At 39.0% G+C, this 24,413-nt stretch overlaps 1 protein-coding gene across 3 annotated transcripts in view; it reads left to right on the forward strand.

Moving 5' to 3' along the window:
* Positions 1–24,413, forward strand: part of SH3D19 (SH3 domain containing 19) — an 86,959-nt gene that overhangs the window by 40,158 nt on the left and 22,388 nt on the right. Inside the window, exons 2-7 of one of the 3 annotated variants that reach the window (XM_018071835.2) lie at positions 4,902–4,942; positions 11,044–11,084; positions 12,006–12,048; positions 13,240–13,387; positions 13,612–13,813; positions 14,382–15,377. In XM_018071835.2, coding sequence (XP_017927324.2) covers positions 11,069–11,084; positions 12,006–12,048; positions 13,240–13,387; positions 13,612–13,813; positions 14,382–15,377 — 1,405 coding nt within the window. In that variant the 5' untranslated portion in view covers positions 4,902–4,942; positions 11,044–11,068. The remainder of the gene's footprint in view (positions 1–4,901; positions 4,943–11,043; positions 11,085–12,005; positions 12,049–13,239; positions 13,388–13,611; positions 13,814–14,381; positions 15,378–24,413) is intronic. The other 2 variants (XM_029961762.1, XM_029961766.1) reach the window with 2 other exon arrangements.

The following is a 24,413-nucleotide window of genomic DNA, read 5'->3' on the forward strand; positions in this document are numbered from 1 at the left end:
CTGCAGTGAAATCATTTAGGTGACGTTTTAAACATTTTGTATTTCGAATGTCTTCTAATAAGTTTTTAAAATGTTCCACTGTAGTATACTGGCTGTTATAAAGGTGGCATGATTTCTAAAGTAACTGAGAGGAATATATGATGCCTTTTATTAAACTAGTGTTTTACTTCACAGTAATTTCAGCATTAGCTATTTTAAAATTCTTGGCTCACATTCAAAGAAGTCACAAGACATTAAAAATAGCAACATTTTAGTTCTTTCTACTCTGCGTGTGTGTGTGTGTAAGACAGGGTCAATAACCATCATAATTAGAAATACATTGAACTTTTACATGGGTATGTGAACCTAAGGACTGATACTGTATGAAACGTTCATGTAACTTGACGTAAAGGGTAAATTTTGAGACTTTGGAATAGATGCTTCAGAATATTAATATTTTAGAACAAGTGAACATTCTTTTTCATTATTTTTTTGTTACCTCTTTTTTTTCCCTCCAGGCTTTTGTGTATTTCTAGAGTGATGTCTGAAAGCGATGCAATCAGTTTTCCTGTAGAATATTCATGGTTATGTCAGTTTAGATAAATAAACCAAAGGTCCTGGTTCTGATAAAGGGAGCAGGCAATATGGAGGAGTGCCCAATTCCTGCAGAGAATCCTGTGCAAGCCATTAGGAGAGTGATGGAGGTAGATGAAGGAGAGATGCTGAGACAGGATGATAGCTTGGGAAGTCTTTTGTATCCCAAGCAGTACTACAGCCTGTGGAGCAGAAGACTGTAGATAGCTGGGGGAGACCTTCTCTAGGTGTTTGTGGTTATGCTCACAGGCAGGAAGGGAGCAGTTACCTGCCACTCCTGCCTGTGCTCTCCAGAGGTAGGCAAAGTCCAGCACTCCTCTGCCTGTTTGTGCTCAGAAGCAGAGCTGCCTCACCGTCAGCCAGCTGGTGGGAATGTGTCTGTGGGGTGCCCTTGGCTGAGCTGGAGATGCTGCTGCTCCGGAAACAGGTAGTCCAGAACTTCCTGGCCTCTTTGCTTAGGTAGCTGTCCTGCTCCGGGCAGACACAAATCCCTGCCTGCTTGCTCAAAGATGCCTGTGTGATTTGAGCTTTATTCCACTTAAACAGCACCTCCCCTCCTCAGCTCTGCAGGGACTGTGGAGGTGAGTGATACTCCCCCAGTCGCTGTGTTGGGTCAGGAGTCACCCCGCAGGAGCGGGCCTTTGAGAAACACTGTAGCTGCACTGGAGTTGCGTTTGAAGAGACACACTGCTCAGTCAAGTAAGTGTTGAAGCAGAGCCCCTAATGAGGGAGAGACCCTGGTTTATGCACAGTAGTTGCACTTACTCTGCTAAAAAAAGAGTTTACAGCTCTTTGACCAGTCTAGTTTGTGGCAATTTTATTTCCCTAATGCACAGACCTAAAATAGGCTTTTGAAGCATTTTCCTCAGGTGTTTATATTTAGAAAACCCGTCCTTGAAACCCAGAGTAAAGCCTGCCAAGGAAGAGGGAGTAGGTGTTTAACAGCTTCAAACACACCACTCCATGTTCTTTATCTTTCAGACATGGTGACCCATGGGGCCCTTTTCATATTACTGCTGACTTAAAGTACCCAACTGCTTTCAGCATAGCAGGCACAGCAGCTTACAGATCCCCTCTGAACCTACTGACTGGGGTTGTCTGGGTGCACGAAGGACCAGACAGAGGTGGGTTTTGAGGGGCTGGCAGGGGAAGCTCAACAAAGCTTCTGCCATAGCTGGAAATGAAACAAAGTTTGTGCTTTAAATTAACAGTGAGCAAGGTCTAGGATAAATGTGCAGATGTGAGAGGAATTGCTCTCCTGCATGCTAAACTGGGGAGGGGGGGGATGGAGATGAATGGTTTGCATCTTTACTTGTTCCATATTAGATATGACTGTGGTGTTGTTGGAGCTAATGTTTATCAGTCTTAAATGCTCTGAAACTTCTGCACTGTTTTCTTCCAGCAACATAAGTTTGGACTTTGCTTGTGTACATTGCAGGGCGACAAAGGAGCTGCTGTCCCCCACCCCCAGGGGCTAGTTGTTGGCACACTGTCCCCTCAGGTCTGTTAGGGGAGTCACACTGGGACCAGGACTCTGATCCTGGTCCCATGTGTATTAATTTTTTCCTCAGCATGTGTGTTTGTGAGGATTTTCTCTGCGCTGTGGTTCATTGCCATGCCTTATGGACAGGAGGGGGAGGTGGGAAAGAGGCAAGGACCATGCAGTATAGTAATTGGTGCAGCTCCTACCTCATCAAATAGGAGAATTAAATTTGATTTGATTATGTTAATTATTTGGATGGCTTGAGAGAAAACATGTCATTAACTGCAGAACAGAGGCGGGGATTAGCAACCTTATCACTTCTCTCTTTGCAAGACAGGGTAAGAGTTCAGAAATTGTTGCTTGTGGAGCAGGAAGGGATTAGCTCAGCATAAGGTATGGGCAAAATCACCAGTTACCTCAAGAACAGCATCTTATTTAAGTTACTGGGGTTTAATATGTAACAAAGTTATGAAGCTTGCAGTTCCTTTACAGGGCTTCATGCGAAAAAAAAATAATGCATCCCCTCTCATTTCCAAGTTTTTAAAGGGTTGAAATAATTGTAAGCTAGATGTGAATGAAACTCTCCTTGGGACAGGAAATGTAGTGCTTTACCAAAAGGTTGTTGATGGGTGACCTGTTAATGGAAAGTGGAAAAGAAGAACTGTCTGTTAATGGCTTGTTTTGCCTGTGAGCTCATAAATTTTCTAACAGAACCATATTATCTTGGGTTCTAAATTACACAAGTAGTTGCATACTTGAACTGCCTTGCTCTTGATATATCCATGCTTCAACTTCACTAGGTTGGTTTCATGAGAGGTTCTGCATCTTTGTTCTTTGCATTTTGATTTTAAAAATGTTTTCTATATTCTTTTGGTCCTCATGTCACATGGAAAGCTCAAACTTGTGTCTGCATGATGACTCCTATGATTTCTAGCCAAAAATACTTGCTTGTGTATGAAAGTGCTTATCAGATTCCGAGGCAAATCGCAGTGGGTCAAAGGGCTTTTGCTAGTGGAAGAAAGAAACTTAACATGTTCCTTTTCATTCTTACTGATACTTGAATATGCACACTTTATAGATTTTCTAATTTCTGCCTATAAAACTTAGGTAAATCTTGAATTCTGAGTATAGAAAGTTATTACTGCTCCAGAAGATTTTAGATTCATGTTACCAGACTTCGGTGTCCTTCCAGTATGATACTAAATATGATTAAATTAAAACCTTAAAAGTTGTAGTTATAAACAGAAATGAAAGCAGAAGAATAAAGCTTCAAAAATGAACATCCAAAAGCAAGAGACTTCAGATACGAAGAATTAAAAAGGGAGTCTGGGGTACATCTGTGAGGAACACACAACTGAAAGTGTTTCTTAAAGATAAGGCTCTATTATGATGAGACACTTTGAAGGAAAATTAGAACCCTTTTCTGCTGAGAATGCAGAGTGAAATATGACTGATAGAAATGTTTTCTAATGCAGCTTTGCTAGCAGTGTGGATTGGGGCCAAGCCACATTTGAACTGTTTCTGAAACCAGACAAACAGGCATTGTTTATCCTAGAGTAGCCAGACTATTTCAGAAAACAGTTCAATCAGAGCAACATGCATTTCTAGTCTTAATTAGTCTCCAGAATGACTGTAGAGGGAGGACGTTTTTCATCCACATCCTTTTTGACTGTCTCTTTCTTCTCTCCTCCAATTCCCCCTGTTCCTCATCCCACTGGAGTAATTGCAGCTATCATGTGCATGTGGAGCTAAACTGAGCCCTGACAGAGTTGGTGTGCTGCACTGCCTGTTGCAGTCAGAGAGAGAGCAGAGTTAAAATGCTAATGCCCTCCCTGTACTAACATTCTACTGCTGATGAAGGCTGGTGGTAGAATGTTTCTGGAAAAGGCTGATAGTATACCTTTGTGTTGTAATTAGAATATTGTATTAATTTGAATTAGATATAGTCTATTTATTGTCAACCTTTAAAAAGACTATTCAGCACTTCCAGAAGTTTCTCACCAATAAGTATTCTTTACCTCTTTTGGTAAAAAAAAAAAAAAAAGAAAAAAGAGGAAAAAAACATTTTTTTCTGAACTAGTTGTTTGTTGTGTTTGTTTGGGGTTTTTTATCTCCTCTGTAGCTTTGCACAAAGTAGAGGTACCATATTCTTCAAGTTAGCAATGTTTCTGAAAGTGGTAATCCCAAATTAAATTTGATTTTTACCTGCAAAAATAGTAAGGACTGCTGTGTCTGTTAAATAAGACATTCTGAAGAGAAGCATCAGAAACCTTAGTCTTACCAAGAAAACAGATGAGTTGGCAAAAGGAAACATTTTTCTATCCTTGTGCATCAACAAATGTTTGGTCATGTTGTCTTCCTGCCTAACCCCACCCACCAAGTTATTACTGAAAAATGCTATCTCGACTGAAAGAGAAGACAAATTGTTAAGTAATTGTTAAAAATATTTAGCAAAGAGGCTGTAAGTTTTTACTTGGCTGTGTAAGTTTTATTTATTTCTGAGAATGTTGAGTCATTAAATGCTTAGAATCTGCGAATATACACACCCACAGGAAACAGAACGTGAACTTCAATGCACAATTGAGAGAAATAATGGATTTAATAATAAGCTTTCTATCTTTGCAGAGTCTTGAAGCTAAACTGTAACCTGGTTTTCGTTAGAAGGGGTTGGGTATGGTTGTTTACTTCGGGAGTTTTGGATAAGTTTTTGTACGATAACAACGTAGGGGAAAACTGAGCTTGGCAGACCCTTTAAAATATACGGGGAATTTCTGCATGATGTTACTTAGTTGTTTCCTCTTCGAGACATTAACCACATTGTAATGATTTTTTTTCCTCCATTAAGCCAAGGACCTTTGTCATCCATAAGAGCAGCAATCAAGAGATGTAAGTCTACTTTTCCTATTTCTTGAAAACTATAATATTGTAAGATTGATACATCTTCATTTTTAGTAACTGTTTAACTTTGTATGTGAAAACAAAGTAGCTAGCAGGCTCTGGGGGTCTATAATTTTTCTCTCTCTTCTTGTTTTTAGACCATCTTTTTGCTTTGCTGATGGGCTGTTCCTTATTTCCAGTTAGTAACATTCTCTTATTTGTCCACTAATGCATCTGTGCACAGATGTGATCCATCTCTGAAGAGCTTTGGGTTACATATGCCAATTTTTGGTTCACTTGACAAAACAGAAGATTGTTTTATTTTAGTAGAAATCTGCAGCAACTGGTCATTGACTGTACCGGTGACAGGATTATACTCATGTAATGGGCTTATTTTGGAAAAGAAAAAATTGTTTATAAATCTTGAATGAGAGTCCAAGCTCTTCTTCCTCGATTTCATCATTTAACTCCGTTTCCCTTTTCCCTGCTTATGATATTTCCAGGCAGAGAATTTCTTCAGCTACATCTTTCAAAGTATTTTATGCTGCTTCTTTCTTCCACTTTTCATTTTTACTTTCTGTCTGTCCAGGACTCCAATTTCATATTAATGAAACAACCCTAAGGATTCTGCTGTGGGGAAAAATAAATTAGTGTATGTACTACTGATCTGTTTCTCCTGGACCTATTAGTCAGGGACTCATTAGTATGGATTGCATTGGAGGTAGTGAAAGGACATCATGAAAGCTTTACTCAGAGCAAGTCTGCATGATGCTGTAGTTAAAATGCAGCACTTTATCTGTGCTGTTGCTGCTATGGATGGAAACTGGAAAACAGAGAGCACCAGATCACAGAGGGCCTTTTGTGGTGGAGTCAGAAATTGATTCAGACTGCCTAAGCCCCAGTACCTTGCCTAAGTGAGACACCATCTAGGAGATCATTAGGCATTTGATATCTGTGTATTTTAAAATATAGTAGCAAATGATACTTTGTCTTGAGGCATAATCAAGTAAAAATCTAGTCAGGAATCTGTGGCTCATGTGCTATTTACTTATTAATATTAATATGTGAATAGCTATGATGAAGTATAAGTACCATGTGAATTATTCAGATAATAAGCTAGAAAAAAAAAATCCATGCACATAGCAAGGCATTGTATATGAAACTATAGTTCTTTGTATACCAGTAACCAATCCTGTGAATTGACCTAAATTAAAATAGACACAATAATTCCTAACTCCCCTTGACATTAATCTGGAAAAGCTTTGGTATTATCTAGAAAAGTGTATTTCCCTAAAGGAATTAGAAATCTTTCTTTATTTCTTAATCAAAGCTTCTGTGGGTTGTTATTCTCAAATTTTCAAGAAACGTGGTAAGTATGTACAGAGTTTCAACTTACCCACCTGTGGACAATGCTGTATATCACTTTGTATTGAGAAGTCTGTCTTGTGGCTGAAGAGAAGGAGGATTTGTTTTCCTTTGTCACCCTGACTACAACTCTGCACAGAAAGGTGGTGTCATTTTCAGTTGTTTGATCGTTCCATAGAATTCAGAAAAGAACCCAACGTAACTAGAACAAAGCAAGCATGTGAACGTGAGATCTGCTCAGGAGTAGTCTTTTAATCTCAGCTCTTCAAAAAAGTTACCCTAGGATTTTTCATGATGGTCTCAGGCCAGGACACACCACTTAACCCAGCTCCCACTGAAATCAGCCAAACTATTCCCATCGACGCCAGCGCAGCAACATGCACAGGAATGCCAAAGAAAGTAAAAAGAGGCAAGCCAAGTGCTGCAGCAGTGAGACAAAGGGGAACAGTGTTTTCACTCACTTCTCCACTCATCCAGAGCAGGGTGTTGTTAAGGAGCAGGGCTACGGAAGCAAGTCTCTTACCCTAAAATGTTGAAATAACCTGTAGGCTTGTTCTATTCTCATTCTGTCCTAAGCAAATATGTGGCTGAATGAAGGACGTGTGACAGCTTGTATGCACTCTGAGGCTGTGGCTTTCCATTTGGCAGTTTTGCAGCCATTTTTGGCTGTGGGTTTTGTTTGTTTTTAATTTTTGTTTGTTTTGTTTGGGGGCTTCCTAGATTCTTTTGGCTCCCATATTTTCCCAACCAGATCAATTCCGTGACCTCATTCTCTTCCCCATCTGCACAAACATTTGGGCTGGCATAGTGCAGGGAATGGTGCAGAGGCAGAAACATACAGCCCACGTAAAGGTGTAGGTAGGAGTGAAGTGCCTTCATAAATTGTGATTGTCCCATTTGAGTGAAACTACAGGGTGTAGTTACGAAGATTTTATTCAGCAGCAATGCCAGCCTCTTGGAGCCCAGCAGTTAGATCAGCTGTGAAAAGGGCATATGACCTCACTGGGGGTGGGAAGAGGAATCCCTGTTACCCCCTGTTATTTTTTTGATCAGTTCCCTTCCTGATGCTGCACAGAGCACTGGAACCAGGAAGCAGAGGCAGGAAGTAGAGACTGCTTTTGGAGGTGGCACGTTCCTTCCCCTGTGCTGCTGGTGGTCTGAACCCAAGATGAGCAGGTTAAAGGAGATTAAACAGGACAAAAAGTGTGCAGATAGTGCTTATTTTTTTCATTTAACACTCTGAACTCACTGTGAGGTCATATGAGTGCTAATGTTCATTCAGGAGGAGACAAAAATCCATGTTTGGAAGGGGAATTGGGCATCACCATCTCTTTAGCTACATTCAAGCATTAAATCAGCCCAGCTCTAAAATCAGACAACCTAACATTTCCCTGAGGTGCCTGGAAACAGAACTAGGAGAAAAGGAGCAAGACCTCCCTCTTGTGCCAAGAAACAGTTTTGGAGCAAAACTTCAACTCTCTTACTTCAGAGATGCATGAAAAGTTTTAATTAGTTTGAACCTCCACATCTACAGAAATAGTCTAATCAGATCTTGGGCAAAATTAAATATTTTTTTTTCTGGTTTTGGCTTGATTATCTGATCCTTTTAGTGTTCCCTGAAGAAGGACCTCTGCAACCATGTAACAACTTTGATACTGCAAGGACTACAAGCATGGCCTCTTGCATGGGACTTTTCTGTCAGCTCTTCCAAGTGGATTACTTTGTAGGGAAGGGAGGGAGTGTTTGCCCACTCTGGAGACTCTCCTTGCAATATAATGAATAAACTTCATTCCTAGGCATATATATAGGGAAATAAATAACTTCTCAGTCTAATAGTCTACATATTTTATAGGATTGGTGGCAGAAATGTCTAGCCTGGTGTTACAAAGAATTCAAAGAAGGTGTGGTTTTAAATATTGGTACACATCATCCTTGTAGAAAGACTTGGGCTATTTGAGGTTATGTTTCCAATCTAATGCAAAATGAAACTTGCTTTTAAAGCACTCTGCAATGACAAAACTGTTCAGTATTTCATAGAGATTTGCTATGCAAAGAGAGCATGCAAATATTGTTATGCAGTGTACATATTGTGGAAGCACTCAAAGCTCACAGCAGAACGTTATCTCTGAGCAAATCCTTGAATTAACTTCAGTTGCCTCTATATTGCCTAAAAAAGTTGCCTGAAATACTGTAAATTCTAGTTCAGCTCTTTTCCAAAGGCTCATATCTGCATATCAGACTTCTGTTGCCTCCAGCTTGTCTGTAGCATCAAAGTTTATAAGCTTGTGGTGTAATGGTTGTTGTACTTACACAGGCATTTTGATCCCATTGCTTAAAATGCCCCCCTGCACCATAATCTTAATGTGTTTCAAATATGAGTGACATATAAACTGCACTTGAACAGTAGGACCCAGAGAAACAGTAGAGGACAAATATTTGAAACATAAGTATACAGCACAAATAGAGTACCCTTTACCTCTGCACTTTTAAAAATAATGGATAAAAGCCCACTAAGTAATGCTTGTAAGAAATGTACAGAAAATGAATCTGTAAGTCACTGATCTGGCCTCTATTTACAGTATTACCATTAATCCTTGTTTAAATTCTATTATACTAGGTTAAACACATTTAGATGCCTCATTGACACTAATAAAGTGCCACGTTGACACTACCAGAAATAAATAGTGACAATTTTATGGGTTGATTTGATTTTTTTCCCCACCCAAGACCAAAAAAGTTATAAGGTGAAGAAGTGGGGATTTTATACACTGAGATTTTCCTCTCCCACGCCTTCTGTAACTTCTTTGCTTACCTTTTATTTAAATACCCCTAAGCATAATCTTCTAGAAAAGTCAGTAATTCTCACCCTGAGCATTTCTTAGTGTAGAAGTTGAGAATCCAACTGTTTTCAGTTGCCAGTGTACCAGCCAGCACTGAAATACATTTCCACTGACTCCCCTGATGGAAGAAAGGTTTTTCAAATCTTAAAGCTGTCATAATTTGAAATATGAGGCGAAAATTAGTAGCATGCTTTTTCAAGGCAATCCACAAAGGGAATAAAGTATAGACTTAGAAGATTGAAAGACCACAAGGCCAGAAAAATAGCTGCAGGTTTTTCTCTTGTGTTTTTAACTCAGGTGTGTACCATATTTTACCAATTCGTGTCTTCTTTCATACACTTTTTGATTTAAATTCTTTTGTTTGAAATGGTAAAGGAATAAACCCCCTGCAAGTCTGGGGGCAAGGATTGTTTGGAAAGTTTATATTTTCTTTTGTCTAGCATTTGTGGAATACGTGAGAGCAGAAGATGCAGTTGATTTCGCCTCTGCTTCTGCTGTGGATTTAAATCCTCTAAAGAGCTTCCAGAAAAAAACATGTTCTAAAAGTGGGGTTTTAAAAAGAATGTGACAGCAAAAAGAGAGGAGATGTTGATGGAAGGAGGAAAGAACTTTGTCAGTGTCATTAAAAAATAAATGTTTATATTAAATGTTTATACACATGGAAGTAACTTGATTCCATAAATGCCTGGGAGATTTTTTTTTCCAAGCAGAATGAGCACATTCTGAAAACATATGTGATGGCTTGGATATAAGTCCTTTTAAGGAGACATATTTATATCTACTAGTAAAGTGTTATTTTATATAAATATTGTAAATGTGTTGTTTTCACTTGAAATTTGGAGTTTGATGGATTGCATAAATACCTCAGTGCATTTTTTTTGACCTATGTTAAGAAATGAAAAAGGTATTTCAAACTGCTTTTAGGTTTTTCCTATTTGTTTTAGTAATTTTGATAAATAGAAGCAGGTTTAGAATCTCACAGGAGAAAACAGCATGTAGAATTTACTTAGTCGTGAAGAAATAATGGAATTAGGTGACAGGTTTATCAATTCAGTTTTACATTCCTTATTAATTAGGTTTTATTTCTCACACCCTTATCATTGTAATTCAGCTATAACCCAAGCCTTTGTATTGAATACATTTACCAAACAAACACTTTCTTCCATCCTCTTTCCTAAAGTGATCTTGGGTTTGGTTGATTTGATTCAGTTTGAGTTTTTTTCTTCCAATGTGTGTATTAGATCAATGCTGTGGTAAGATGTCTGAAGAAGAAAGTGAAGATGAGGTGCAGGGGATTTATATTTACTTATCTTAACCAAACACTTTTTACAGAACTCGTTTAGCAGATGTGCAGTCATACCCAAAAGTTTGGTAAGAGGTGTACCTCTTACTGGGTTCAACTTGCCTGCCCATAGCTCTTTGACAGGTGAGAGTATAAATTATGAGATCCCAGCCTTTTTTGCATCTGTATCAACTCGTCAGTGTGTAAACCATTACTTTTGGAAGGTAAAAAGGGCAGACCCAAATAAACCATGATTTTAAGCTAAAAAAGCATTCAAAGAGATTTGATTTCCCTCTCCTCATTCGTACAGTGGTTCCTTGTTGAGCCATACAGTGGACATTTCCATGTTCATTTATAGTCTTCATGGTTAATTTATTGCAAGGGAAACTTCTGAAGAGTCACTGTTAAAATTGACATGCAGCTAGAAATAAAATCTAATTTTATTTTCATTTTTAAGGCACTATTTGTTAATAGACATTACAGTTGGCTCCTTGCAACACTGGCACATGCACTATCCTTGCATGACTAACCCATTTGATCGTGGTTTCTGGCACTCTGAAGCCTCAGTTTGTTCTCTTTCACCTCCTCTTTGTCTTCTGTAACCCCTTCTTTTTTTCCTTTAGCACTCATGAATAGTGCACATCCAAAATGCCCTCTCGAAGAGGTATGTGTGACACAACACTCTGCAACTTGGATCAAGTGTGCTTGGCTGATTTTGGCTAATGGTGCTGTGGTGGCACGGGACAGGGACAGCACAATGTCGGCTGTTGCACAATGACATTCTACCACTTCCTGAATTGCACTTGCTATGCAAAACTTTGTCCCTTGGATAATTTTCTTTTTTCTCTAAGGAAATCCAAATGAAAATATAATGTGGCCATTGAAAAAAAAATTATTTGAATGTAAATATGGCAAAACTAGAAAAATGAAGGCGTCAGGATTTGCTTGTTTTATGTAACTCAAACACATGGTTTGAAAATAAGAGAAATATTTCTAACTTTTAATCCACAAGTGATTAAACTTTAACAAATATCTAGCTGGAACATTTCATTTTTTCTTTTTATGTAAAGGAGGGTGAAATACCTTCTTAGATTCTGTGCCTTAGTGCCTTTCCCATCTATAAAAACAGAGACATTAAACAAAGATTAAAGAGAACATCTCAGAAATGATCCATCAAAAGGAAAAGTCAGACATGTTTAACACTTCTTGTTGCTTTATTCATGCATTGTTTTAACTAAGGAAAAAAAAAGTTTCAACTTTTCTTAACACAATGCAGAATGCAAGAACATGGGGCAAGGAAGAATACAGGAGACATGACAATCTCTCTTGGTGGTAACTTGGACACAGAGTGACTTTAAATGATTATGAAACTGCACCCTAAATGTGTTAAAAGCTTCTCATATTTAATGCAAATAATTTTTTTTTAAACTTGGCCGCTCTTAAAATCTGGAATTTATGATCAGATACTTGGTGTTCTCTGTGTCGTTGATAGTGGATTGGTAAGAGCTCTGCTATTATCCTCATTATGTTCCTGTGACAGTGTGTTTTAACCTTTTCAAAACTTTTGTTTCTTTTCTTTGAATAGCTTCTCGGACCTCTAGCCATAGTGAACAACAGAGGGATAGAAGGTATGATGCCGTTATTTATATTGCAGTTAGGTCTCCTCTAGATTATTTTTTTTTCCTTTTCTCTATCCTTAGTGTGTTTAAAAATAAACTAGACTTGGAATAAAATAGAAATACCATGATTCTTAAGCACAAGGTAGGTTAAGAGTTTGAGGAGTTTTCTCATCAACTTTTTTTGTGTCTTCAAAAAGAGAATGCAACCAACCGTCAAACCTCTGCAGAACTGTTTTCTTCTCCTGACATCTATTTACAGGATCATTTCACAATGAAAATAAGCACACTTTCAGGCTTCCTTTCAGTTGCTCAAAGGGCACTGAGAAAGGAGGTCATCAGCCTGGATAGCTGGTGAACTGAATCTGCCATTATTTTAGATGTGAAGGAACTGTACCCTTCTTTTTTTTTTTAATTGTTTTTACAATAGTTTTAGGAGTTACGCTTCTGCAGTTTTATTTCTGTTAGCTGGCAGACCCTTCTGTAAGCAGATGCGTCGTCTACTCACAAAACTCCCTTTTCAAAGTGTATGTTGTGTGAGACTCCAGCTGGATCAGTGGTGCTCTGGGAGCCATGGTCTGGGAACGTGGGCCATCCCTGCAGCTTATGCTCTGAAGCAGCTGGTACAGCAATAAACCAAGGGTAGTACCTATGGGGCCTTCACTGTCACGGAAGTCCCTGGTGTACTTGATGCTGTAAGCAAAGAGGCCCTGTCCCAAAGGCTTCGTGAGGCTGCTTCTGCCTCACTTAAGCACGGTGAGAGGTTTCCCTTGAGGTCTGAGGACACACAAGTTTTTAGGTAGCCAGCCAGAAGCAGTTTTAACTACCTACTGTTTTCACACTGTAGCAGGCTGAGGGCAAGCACATGATTACTTCTCATTATCCCATGAAGACTAAGACTTCTGCCATCTAATTGAGTTACACTTGTGTTTAAGTACTTTAAGCATGTAAATTATTTCACTGAAGCCAATAAACCTACTTTCTGGCTTAGGCATTTAATTAGGTGCTCTGAATAGAAGCCCAAGTGTGTTTGTTAGAAAGGTCAAGTAAGTTGCTTTTAAGTCATGGAAAACTATCTTTGTTTATATCAAAAAGACCTGGGCTATTTTGATTTCCCATGAAAAGAAAACCTTGGAGTTTTTTACTTAAAAGAACTATTTTTAAATGTTTTAGATAATTATTCTCCTTTGCCTTCATTTCCAGGCGTCCTGAAATTACAATAGTTGCTGCTGAACCCCTCCGGCCATCCTCCTGGTTTCCAGGTGCAAACCCTGTCACTCCTCAGGGATTAGGATTCCCTTCTGCGTCATCTCATGCTCAGTGGAGAAGAAATGAACGTATTCCAGCTGAGGTGAGCATGAATTTATGTGAGGTGTGTTTGATTTACAAAGTAAAAAGCAAATTAAGAGGGGAACAGAGTTTTTGTTTGCTTAGGCTTTCATCACATTGAATAGAAGATTTTATGACAGTGTTCTTTTCCTCTGCATATGTTAATTTAGTGGTTTTAAATTTATATGGTGGCTTTTTTTTAAAGGATCATATCTGGATGTACATTAATATTTGTCTATTTTGTAGCTTCCACCATCATATGAGCAGGTGATAAAAGAAATCAATCAAGTGCAAGTCAATACAACAAATAACAATAATGCTGCTGCTCCCAGACATACCACTACTTCTGCAACACAAACTGACTTTCCAGAGGAACTAATCAGCCATTTGCCAGGAAGTAATGTAAAAACTAGTGTGCCTACACACTGGGAATCTGCAGGCTGTCGAGGTGAGGCTGATTTGGATTTCTCCTTAATGTAAACCTTACTCTGTTTCCTCAATGTTCTCTATTATTGGTCTGTGCAGCATTTAATATGAATAACAGTTAAATTTCTCTAAAAATCTTCTCTTCTGAAGAGTTACCATTGCATTCAGACTATAATTAAATCTTGAAAGTTTTGTTTGATTCAGCCATAATTACAGTCAGAGCTTTGAGACCTGAGGAGCTCCAATCAAAATAGCAGCACTGTCATACATTCAGACTGAAAAGTGTGCAAACCTAGCTGGGGAAGTTACTGTACTCTTCTTTGGTATAGATGTTGTTTGCAGGCCCTCAGTGCTGCAGGTTAACAGGTAGTTTTGAACTTACAACGTGTAGATACCATGCCTTTCAGCAATCTTCAGCTTATTCCTAGAGTTTGTATATTTTTTCATGCATCTTTTTAGAAAGATCACTGCATTTTCACAAGCATTGGTAAGTTCTGAATGAAAACCATCATGTTGACCATCCTGATGGCTGTCAAACCATAACATAAATAAAGTGTTCTGGAATAGGTAACTGAAACCTTTTCTGTTAGCAGGGCAGAGTCCTCCTAAACCTCCTAGGCCTTCTGCATCTCTCCTGATTAAGTCTCCTTCAGAAAATGAGAATCCTTTAATAGTCTTCGAAAATCCTGAAGGTCAGAGGTGCCAAGAAAATCCCAATGCTGTGATATGTCCTGTGCCAAAGCCAAGATCAAGAAGCAATCTCAGACCTGTGGTCAAAAGTACTGAAAGTGAGACAGACAATGGCGAAGAAGTGAACCAGCCCACCACAAAACGGCAGCAACCTGCAGTTCAGCAGTCACCTCTTTCAGATGACAGCTTACTAGACAATCACTTGGTGACAGACAGCATGAGTACAGAAAAGAGCCAAAATAGTATTGTTTCAAGGATCAAAGTTTTTGAATCCCAAGGAACTAATGATACCTCAGGATTAGCAAAAAAGCCAGAAATTGCCCCTCGTTCATTCACCCCGAGGTCTGTTACTACAAAGAAGCCAGTAGTTGCTCCAAAGCCAGGGGTAAGCAGAATTTCAGAAGACTGGGATGTGTGGACCGAAAACAAATCAGCAGCTTCCAAGGAATTGCAACCTCAGCCTGAAGTAGCTGGGAGCAGTGTTGGAACCAAACCTGAACTGCCAAAGAAGCCAAAACCTGGCCTTGTTAAAAGTAACAGTAGTGATTTTCTTGATGCAAGGAGTGGATCAGTTGCAGAAAATAGTGATGGACAAAAGAGATGTCCTGTTCCTGCTCCAAGGCCTCTTGTTCCTAAAAAGTCATGTTATGCAGAAAATCCTACCCTGTCTTTGGCCTCACTAAAACCGGTTGCTGCTCCTTCACGGGCTTCTGTATCTGCCCAAGAAAAAGTTGTCAAGTCTCTGGGGGAATTGTCATCTGCAGCCAACTCCTCAGCACCTGCTTTGCAAAATAAACTAGATGTGGAAGGAGATCTGATCAGTTTTGATGATGATGTTTTGCCTTTAAGTCCAACTTGTGTAGTTAAAGATAGCATCAATTCTGAAGCAGCAGCAGGTAAGAAAAAATTTTTTTAAATGTTCACTGTGGTTACTCTTTGCAGGTATGTGATCTTTTGTGAGTAATGTCTACGTGTCTTGACAGGGTTTATATGGGTGTATGAAACTTTTGGTTTTCTATTATGTAACTTCACTATGAAGTTACCTGGATTTTGAGACTCGGAAGGTTTCAAGGCTGTATAAATCTCAGAACTTGTCTGCTGGATTTATTACGTGATTATTAAAATAATGATTAAAGACTTGATGTTATATGCTAGATGTCACCTCTAGAACGTATCACAATTTTCTCTGGGGAACTTGGGACATCTTATATCTTGCCGTCTAATCTGACTAATTTATTTAAGTGCCTGAAGTTCTGCAGTGGGAAACCTAGTCGTCTGGAGAAGTAGCAATGTTTGTGGCATTTAGGGAAACTTCTGTCAAACATAGGGGGACACTCTGTGTCACCAGTCCCTACTTATTTTCTCTGTCCTGTCTTGTCACATGCTATATGCTAGTTAAGCAACTTCAATTTTTTTCTAATAAGTGAAAATAATTATTTCATATGGACGGATCAGTTACTACAGCCACGTCCCTGTTCATAAACCTTGTTTGATACCACTAAGCACTTGGCATTGATTTTTTAATGCTCTTTTAGGTAGTTTAAAACACAGATTGGGCTATCATTAAATTTTATAGCAATAAGTTTTGCTCTCTTAATATTCAACTATGTCCTGATTTAACTTACCAACCCCATTGCAATCCAGGGAGAGTTGTATTTTAAAGCAGAGGGTGTGTCATACAAAATGCTTGTTTAAGAAACTAGCAGTGATTTTTCATCTTTTTTTCTTTTTACTCTCATCTATTGGGTTTGCATGGCAGGGTTTTGGTAGTGGGAGGCTACAAGGATGGTTTTTCTGAGAAGCTGCTAGAATCTTCCCCCATGTCCAACAGAGCAGGAGGGACCCCAAGCTGGAGCAGGGAAAGAGCATGAGGAGTCCCCCCTCTGAGGAGGAAGAAGGAGCAGCAGAGAGAGTCTGTGATGAGCTGACCACAGCCTCGTTCCTGTCTCACTGGCAGGGAAGGTAGAGAAAACTGTGAGGGAAGTTGAGACCAGGAAGAAGGGAGGGGTGGAGGAAGGTGTTTTTAAGATTTGGGTTTATTTCTCATTATCCTACTCTGATTTGATTGGTGATAAATTCAAGTAACTTTTCCCCAAGTCGAGTCTGTTTTGCCCACGACAGCAGTTGGTGAGTGATCTCTCCCTGTCCTTCTCTCAACCCATGAGCGTTTTGTTATTTTTTCTCTCCCTGTTCAGTTGAGGGAGATAGAGTGAGTTGAGTGATAGAGTGGCTTGGGTGGGCCAATCTACTGTTCTAAGTAGCAGAGAATATTTATATTTTGAAAGGAAAATTATGGTTTTGCTATGTACAGTAAAGGACAGACTTTCCCTCAACCTGGAAAAATTAAATAACATTAATTCTTCTATTAAATCAGAGAGTGAGTGTTCACAAATGAAAATCACTTGAAAAAATCCAGCTTTCACGATGAAGTGGTAAGAATGTCACTCTTACTCTTTCTCATTAGTGTCCTAGGTGTTATTCTTGATTTAATTAAGAAGAAAATGCTTTCCATTCTCATGGTTAACAGAGGAATTATTCAAATAATAGTTCCCTGACTTCTTGAGTCGCCTGTCTGTGATTTTGTTCATGCAATAAAATGTCATCTTTGCTGTAATCACTTCTTGCCTACTAAAGAGAAAAAGGTCTGACAGCATTATCAGTTTATTTCACTGTAAAATTAGGATTCATTCCAGATTTTTGCTGTCATTTGTGAGCTCAAGATCATATATTGTGCAATGTCTTGACAGAGTATCCACAAGAACAACACTGGCTTTCTGAAAATGAGGCAACACAGAGCACTAACACTAGCTATTTCTCACATTCCTGTAGGAACAGCTTAGGATTTGCAAGATGAATCCACAGTGAAATGTTTTGTGAAGGCAGGAAGAGTAGCTCTAATCTTGCTCCCAGTTCCCCAGACCTTTGCATTTCTTACATATTTGTCATTGTCATTACTTAGCAAAATGACAGCACTCTGCTTGTTGTTATGGCAACCCTAGGAAAGGAAGGAGGCTTTTATGCAGTGCTGTTTGAAACCAAGCACCAACATCTTTTTTGTCAAAGAACCAGTGTTACATCACAGATTGCAGCGTTCCCAAAGCTTCATTTTTTCTGGTACAGCACAACCGAGCCTGGTACTTAGACTAATGCAAATGGAACTGGACAGATCAATCACTGCTGCTGCTAAAGCTGGTGTGGAAGTTAGAAAGTGAAATGTTGAGTTGATGAGAAGGGCGCAGAAGTTGAAGTGAGCATGTGAATGAAAAGGTGAAACAGGCAAAACAAATTCGGAGTCTCCACAGCAATTTAGTTGACTGACATAAGACATCAGCTTCCTCTAACAGAAGGCTGCCATCTCCACAGTAGTGAAAGATATTTGAATACTGTGTATGTGCTAATATCAACAGTGTGGACAACAAAACAGTTTATAGTTCCACCAGTTTAACTGTCAATGTTTAATTGGTAGTTTAAGCTCGCTGGATGATTCTCTTTCAAGTTTACCTCAGGCAATCCCATGGGTTTCATCAGTGTTTGACAGCATCTCCAACAGCACAGCTGTTAGTAGAGTGAATTTACCCTTATCCAAACAGTAATGATTTTATTTTTAGAGGTGAACTGTGGCAGAATCTTGCGTCCAACTCATGTCTCTGATGCTGGCCCAAGGGCCAGAAAGGAGAAGTCAGTCTACATCAAATCTGTAGAACTGCTTTGTCATCAGCCAAAATTGGTGCCAGTTTTAAGTGCAATAATTTTGGACTCAAAGGCCAGAGATAATGTTCAAAGTCGTTTGTATCCTAATGAAACTACTTCTGTTCAAGCCAGTCATTTTAAGATGCGAAGGGTTCTGTTTGGGACTCTACATCTTGAGGTTCTAATGCTTGGATGATGATTGCGATATTCTGGAGCATGTGGGATATTTTTACATTTCTTTTATAGCTGATAACAGGAATTTGTGCAGTTCCTGAAGTTTTGGTAATCTGTCAGGTGGGCTCTCTTCTCACTTACCCATTTTTACAAAGACTTGGAAATTAAATGCTAGTGCAAGTTTAACCAAGTGTAAATTCATGGCTTCAGAAGACCCATGATTTTAACCATAATTTGTGTTAGTTGCTGTGTCAAAGCATGTAGTGTGCCTGCTTGCTGAATGTTCTGACGTGTGTTTTGGACAAAGAAAATAAGGTAACTGTGCATTTAAAGTGCGCATTTAGATTAAAACTGGAGGTAAATCTTGCTAGAATATTTTTCTTCCTTTTCACATAAGGGGAGCTATGCTTCCTTCTCTCTAAAACACCATATAATTCATTGATTGCTCTGTGCCTAACATACCAGAACTAAATTTAAACCAAATTCTTTGAAAAGTAGTTCAGAAAGAGCCTTACCTTACCAGCAGGACACAGCTCACATTTTGATAGCTTCATTAGATTTAGTTTGAACAGTAGTACAACTACTGCATTTCTTAATTGTCTTATCTATCTGTCTGTCTGTCTATCTAACTATTTTATTGTAGTATAAAGGTTCATTTCTGCCTGTAGGGTGAAAAAAAAACCCAACCAAACCATTTCTGCTATCCATTTATGTGTATTGTTCCTTCTTGCAGCATGAATGGTGGCATTTGTGTGGCATTATAGACAATTCATAAAAACTGCTGCTGTAGTAACTCCAGATTTGTCTGCTGTGGCGATATTGCCCAGCTGCTTGTTTTTAATTGCTTCCTCAGGAAGGAGAAGAAAAACAGAAAAGAACTGAAATAGTTCTAACTTGTAGATTAGTCCAGACATATCTTCAAAATAATGCAGCTTTTCTTAAGGTTCTGCTGCATTACTTCCAATGACTCTTATTGTGGTTATATTAAAGACACCTGTCTCCTTTTTTACTTACTGCCAAAAGTATCAACCCCAGAAAAGAATGAGCTGTTTCATCCATTTTAATCTGCTCTTTGGCTTAAACCTCTTATAAAAACAGATTTGCCTGAAGACATGCTGCTGTGGGGTGGAGTAGTGGAGGTTCAGGTCTGTGTTGTGTCCTGTTGGTTTTGCTGCAGGGTTGGCAGTCTCCAGCAGAAGTGGCAACAAGCATCCATTAACTCTTCAGTCACTACAGATGTTTGCTTAGTAAATGTAAACTGGAGCCTTCAAGGGCCTTGAAAGGAGCTCCACTGTTGCTGCAGGAGAGGGCCTTATATCTAGGTTGAGGAAACAAAAAAGGTTTTTAAATCATAGCTATGTAATAGATGAGGAGCCCTTTAAGTTGTCAAATGCAAATGAATTTGTTTTTGAGTTCTGGGTCTATAGATGCTTGTTAAGTGGTAACACACAAGTAATAATGTTCTTAATAAGATCTGTCTTCTCTGATAATTAAATTTGTTTTACAGTAACAAAATGCAGACATCCTTTGATCAGAAAGTTTGTTAAAGAACAATAAAATGCTTATTTGAAAAAAATGTTTTTAAATAAAACTATTTTTTTCCTTTGCTGAAAACGTGAGATTCTTGCAAGAGAGTAGATAGGTATTTTAAACAATATTATAAATTACCTTGTCCTTCACATTTTCAATAGGAAAAGATTTTGTCTGCCCTACTGCTTTCAATTACCTGTTTTGGAAATTTCCAGCTAGCCTGTTTTGGGGCACTCAAATCTCTTGCCAGTGAACAACCATTTATTCACCTGGAAAGAATGGACAAGGCTGTGTTTCTTAATCTCCAGGGTAACTTGGAGGCTTATTTTCTTTGTCACCCAGTATATGTCCAAATACCCTCTGGCATCCAGTTTTTGAAGTTAGACCAGGTTACATAACCAATTTCTAACAACATGCCCTCATAGCTGACCTGTTCTGGGCAGGAGGTTTGATTAGAGACCTCCTGAAGGCTCTTGCAATCTGAACTATCCTAATCTTACTTCAACTAGCAAAATAGATTAATGATGTAGGAGTAGCCTCCAAACTCTCACATATTAGCTCATGCTGGGATACACAGTTGTTTTGTGCCAAAGGCACTGCAATTTCTATTACCTTTACTAGTATGGGCAATCTAGCAATGAACCAAATGGTTATGCTTTTAGATATACTCAGATACAAAGTGTGGGGATTCCAAGACTTTGAGAGAGAAGTGCTGAAAGCTCAGAAAAGGTCCATCTGTGTGTCTCTGTCTGTGTATGAGTAGTACATGTGTAGTTTCCCACCTCATGAATGCTTTTATTGCCGTTCAGTGTTACAATAGCCCAAGAAATTTTGCTGTTCTAGTAGATTTTATCTGCTCTCCAGCTTTCTGACACTGTGGATGAGACATTCCATTGCTCAGCTAAGGACAGCTTGCATTTTCAACGAGTACATTTAGGTCAGATCTTCTGTTGCATCTCTTGGCAAATTCTTTTTCTATACTTTCCAGAGAATACAAAATTCTATATAATTCTTTGTCTTTGTGCACTTTTGTCACACTGATTGCTAGGCTCCTTCTGCAAAGCAGATGTACTTTTCCTCTGCTCCAATTTTAAATCTGAAAGGATACTAAGTCTCCTGCTGTATAATACTGTATTCCTTTTATTTGAGTGAGCTGGTCTAGTTTCCCAGTGTTAAGAGAATGCTGAGAAGCCTGAGTTTCACTTGAACTTACTTTCATGTTGTTCACAGATCAGATCCTGAAAGAACCTGCATCATACTGTGTCTCTTTTGTTTGGTTTGGGTTTTTTTTTCTTTTTTAATTTCCCAGCCTGTTAAAATATATGATCATGACCACATCATGACAATTTTCCATGCAGAGGGAACTGCAAATCACTTCTTTTGTGAAATGTGATGTAGTCCGTATTATTTTCTCTGTGTCAGAAATACCATTTCTAAGAACAGCAAACTGTTATTTGTCTTGATGAAAAATGCTGTGGAAAACAGATTGGGAAAATCACCGATGCTAGAATTTAGGTAGGATACCTGTCTAGTACATCTCTTTGTAGTTGTAAATAGGTTGAGGTTTAAAATGTCTGAGTGAACATCAGACTTTTGATTGTGGCATTTCACAGTGTTTCTTGAGCATGAACCTCATTCTTCTCTGGGATGTTATCTGTCAGATTTCCATTGAATCTTCAGATATATTACTAGGAGGACCTGTTTGTTGAGAATCTTCCCCAGATATGGGTTGAGTATGCCTCCATAAACACCAGAGTGTTTTTATGGGCCTAGGTTTTAATAAAAACATTTGTTGATGAGGTTTGTGTCTATTCTCTATTCCTGGAAGACTCTGACAACAGTCCTGTTCTGTGTGAAGAGAATGTATGAGCCGATTTAGTTTTTTTAGTTTTTTTAATTAAAAACCACAGCTGCATACTTCTGTAGTGGAAAGTGGGGTTCATGTCAGCATTCCCACCTTTTGTACTACGTTGTTCTCATGTGTACTGAGTACTCCTTGCAAGTCTGAGCACCTTCACAACAGATAGTACTAGTCTGTACCTTTTACTTTCCACATATTATTTGTTTGGAGATACCCCTTATTGCTGCTGGGGTATCTGTTACCTCTTACTCCCTCTCACTTAAAGATACCAATAAATATTTCAGAAAGATATCTGTCCATCCTCTTCACATGGGCAAAACCAGTGTTTGTTCTGTAAGCTCCTAATTTTTTATTTTAAACAAGGGTAGTAAATGAAAATGGGGGGAAAAGGCTGTCTCTCCTAAGCTGTTGAAAGAAAAGAGGTGATATACAGTGTATTTGAATACAGAGCTTTCATTTGTCTTTCCTGTGTACAAGCACACTAACATATGTTATCACATAAACCTTTGAAACAGAAGCTGTAGAAAAATGAAACTAAGGAAGACACAAACTTTAAGCATCGTTCTAAAAGTTTAATAAAAAAAATCAATAGAAATCTGTTGATATGTGTTATGAAAAATGACTTGCAGATTAATTTCCTTGAGCTGAGAAGCTTTAAATGAGTATATTAACAGTTCTGTTTTCACACCTCCGTGAATTATGCTCAAACGATGCCCAATTGTTGTTAAACAACATAAAAATTTGATATGTTGTCAGTCCCATTGCACAAAGCAGCACAGTTGTTTTCTCAGCCAATTTCTGCTGCAAACCCAGCACTGGGGAATGGAATAACACAAACAAGGTAATGAGTTTTAAACTAATTATGAGGTGACAACAGTATAATTGAACATCAGATAATGAGTGGAAAACTAACGTTCATCAAATGGTTTTCTCAACCTTAGAAATTACTTTTCTCAGACTTAAAATTATCAGATGTTTTGATGTGGAGACCTCTGCCAACTGTTGAATGGTCAAGAAAACCATTTCTATGCATAGCAGTGATTAACAGCTGACAAACAGCAATTTTGTACAATTTTAAATCTCCTATAAATTTACAAGAATACAGAACTGTGATTATTTTGGGTGTTTAGAGCGTTTCCACTTGGTCTCACAATGTCTCTATTTTTATAAGATGGAGGCTTTGGAAAACTGTTTCTTCATTGTTCATGCAGAACTTCCCTAACCTCTGCAGGACCTTATCCAGGGAGGTGCTGTGTGTGCCAGTGTGTTCCTTATGGTCCTGCTGTGTCAAGGAGCCCATGACTTAGCCCTGCTCACCTTTCTGCTGTTCATCCCGTCTCTCCAGCATCCCAATGGGCCAGTGCAGCCTTGAGGCCCCACTGCCCTGCTGCCCCGCCAGGGTCACTCCTCAAATGTGTCATAGAGTTGCCAGATAACTGAAAGAGAGAAGAAAGCCCAGGTTTTCTCTCTTTTTCAGCTGCACTTAAAGTCACTCTGAACACCAGGACAAGAGTTAAGATTAGATAAATCTTTGGGGGTTTTAATGCAATTCAAGAGTTAGCATTGTAGCTAGCAGACAAAGGGATTTTTGTTTCTTGTAATGACTGTACTGCCAGAATGCTTCCACCCCTCTTGTGGTCTGTGTTTTCAAGAATTCTAGAAAAACTCTTACTCTGATGCAGCTTTCATTGAAGAAACACAAACCTTTTACTGACTAGTGCTAATCTGTAACTTCAGCAAGATGTTAGTTTTGCCCTTACCTTCTAAAATAGTGTCGGTTGCCTGTGCCTAGTTTCTGGATGCACCAGGGTCATTGAGCACAATGTGACGGAGCCATCTTCTGTCTAGATGGTAACAGAGCTTATTTGTAACTATACCTTTAGCTGTAGACAGATTGTTGACCTGTCATGATCCTTTGTACCTGAAGTGTTGTACAAGTAGCTTGACAGAGGGAACTGATGTACTTGATTCATGATTGAAAATGTGATATGAAGGTACCCAGGTGAATTTCTGGGGAGCCTGTCTTGACTTGGAGAGAGGCCATGGCACAAACCCACATAGCACACCTATACATGCTGGATCCACCTGTGAAGGAAGCCTTAAGCAAGGGGCTAGTGGGAGGTGGACATCTGAGCAGGGGTGAGCATGCACGGGCTCTGTGGCACGTGGTCCCTGCTGTGTGACAGCTGCACGCTGGCAACGGGAGCGGGGGGCAAAGGGAGGGGGCTGCCTGCAGCAGGGAGAAGCACCCAGGAAGGGGAGAGGCAGAAGAACCTGGGGAGCTGTGGCCACCAAACTTATGTGCGTCCAGGAGGGCATGAGATTGTTCATAAATAAGTACTGTTTTTCTGGATTTTCCTAAATCTTACGGAAATTCCCAGACACAGATTTGTTGTGTCTTGCTAAACCACATTGTGATATGCTATCCAAGATTACTTAGAAGAAATCATGAGTTAATATTGCATAATTTTAATTGGTTTTTATAAGCATTGAAGATAAAATTTTGTTAAATACAGGGTTTTCCAAATTAGTCAGGAAGCGTGGCAGTAGTTTTGAGAAAGGGTATACTTTTATAGAAGTCATGAAGCATTTAAAGAGATGCCCAGCATACTTGCTCTCTTAGACTCTGACACTCCATAAATAACATCTCATTGAGCTATACATCTAAAAAGGCCAC

This window comes from Manacus vitellinus, unplaced genomic scaffold (genome assembly GCF_001715985.3).
Source record: "Manacus vitellinus isolate BGI_N305 unplaced genomic scaffold, ASM171598v3 scaffold_0_pilon, whole genome shotgun sequence".
NCBI classification, from domain to species: Eukaryota; Metazoa; Chordata; class Aves; order Passeriformes; family Pipridae; genus Manacus; species Manacus vitellinus.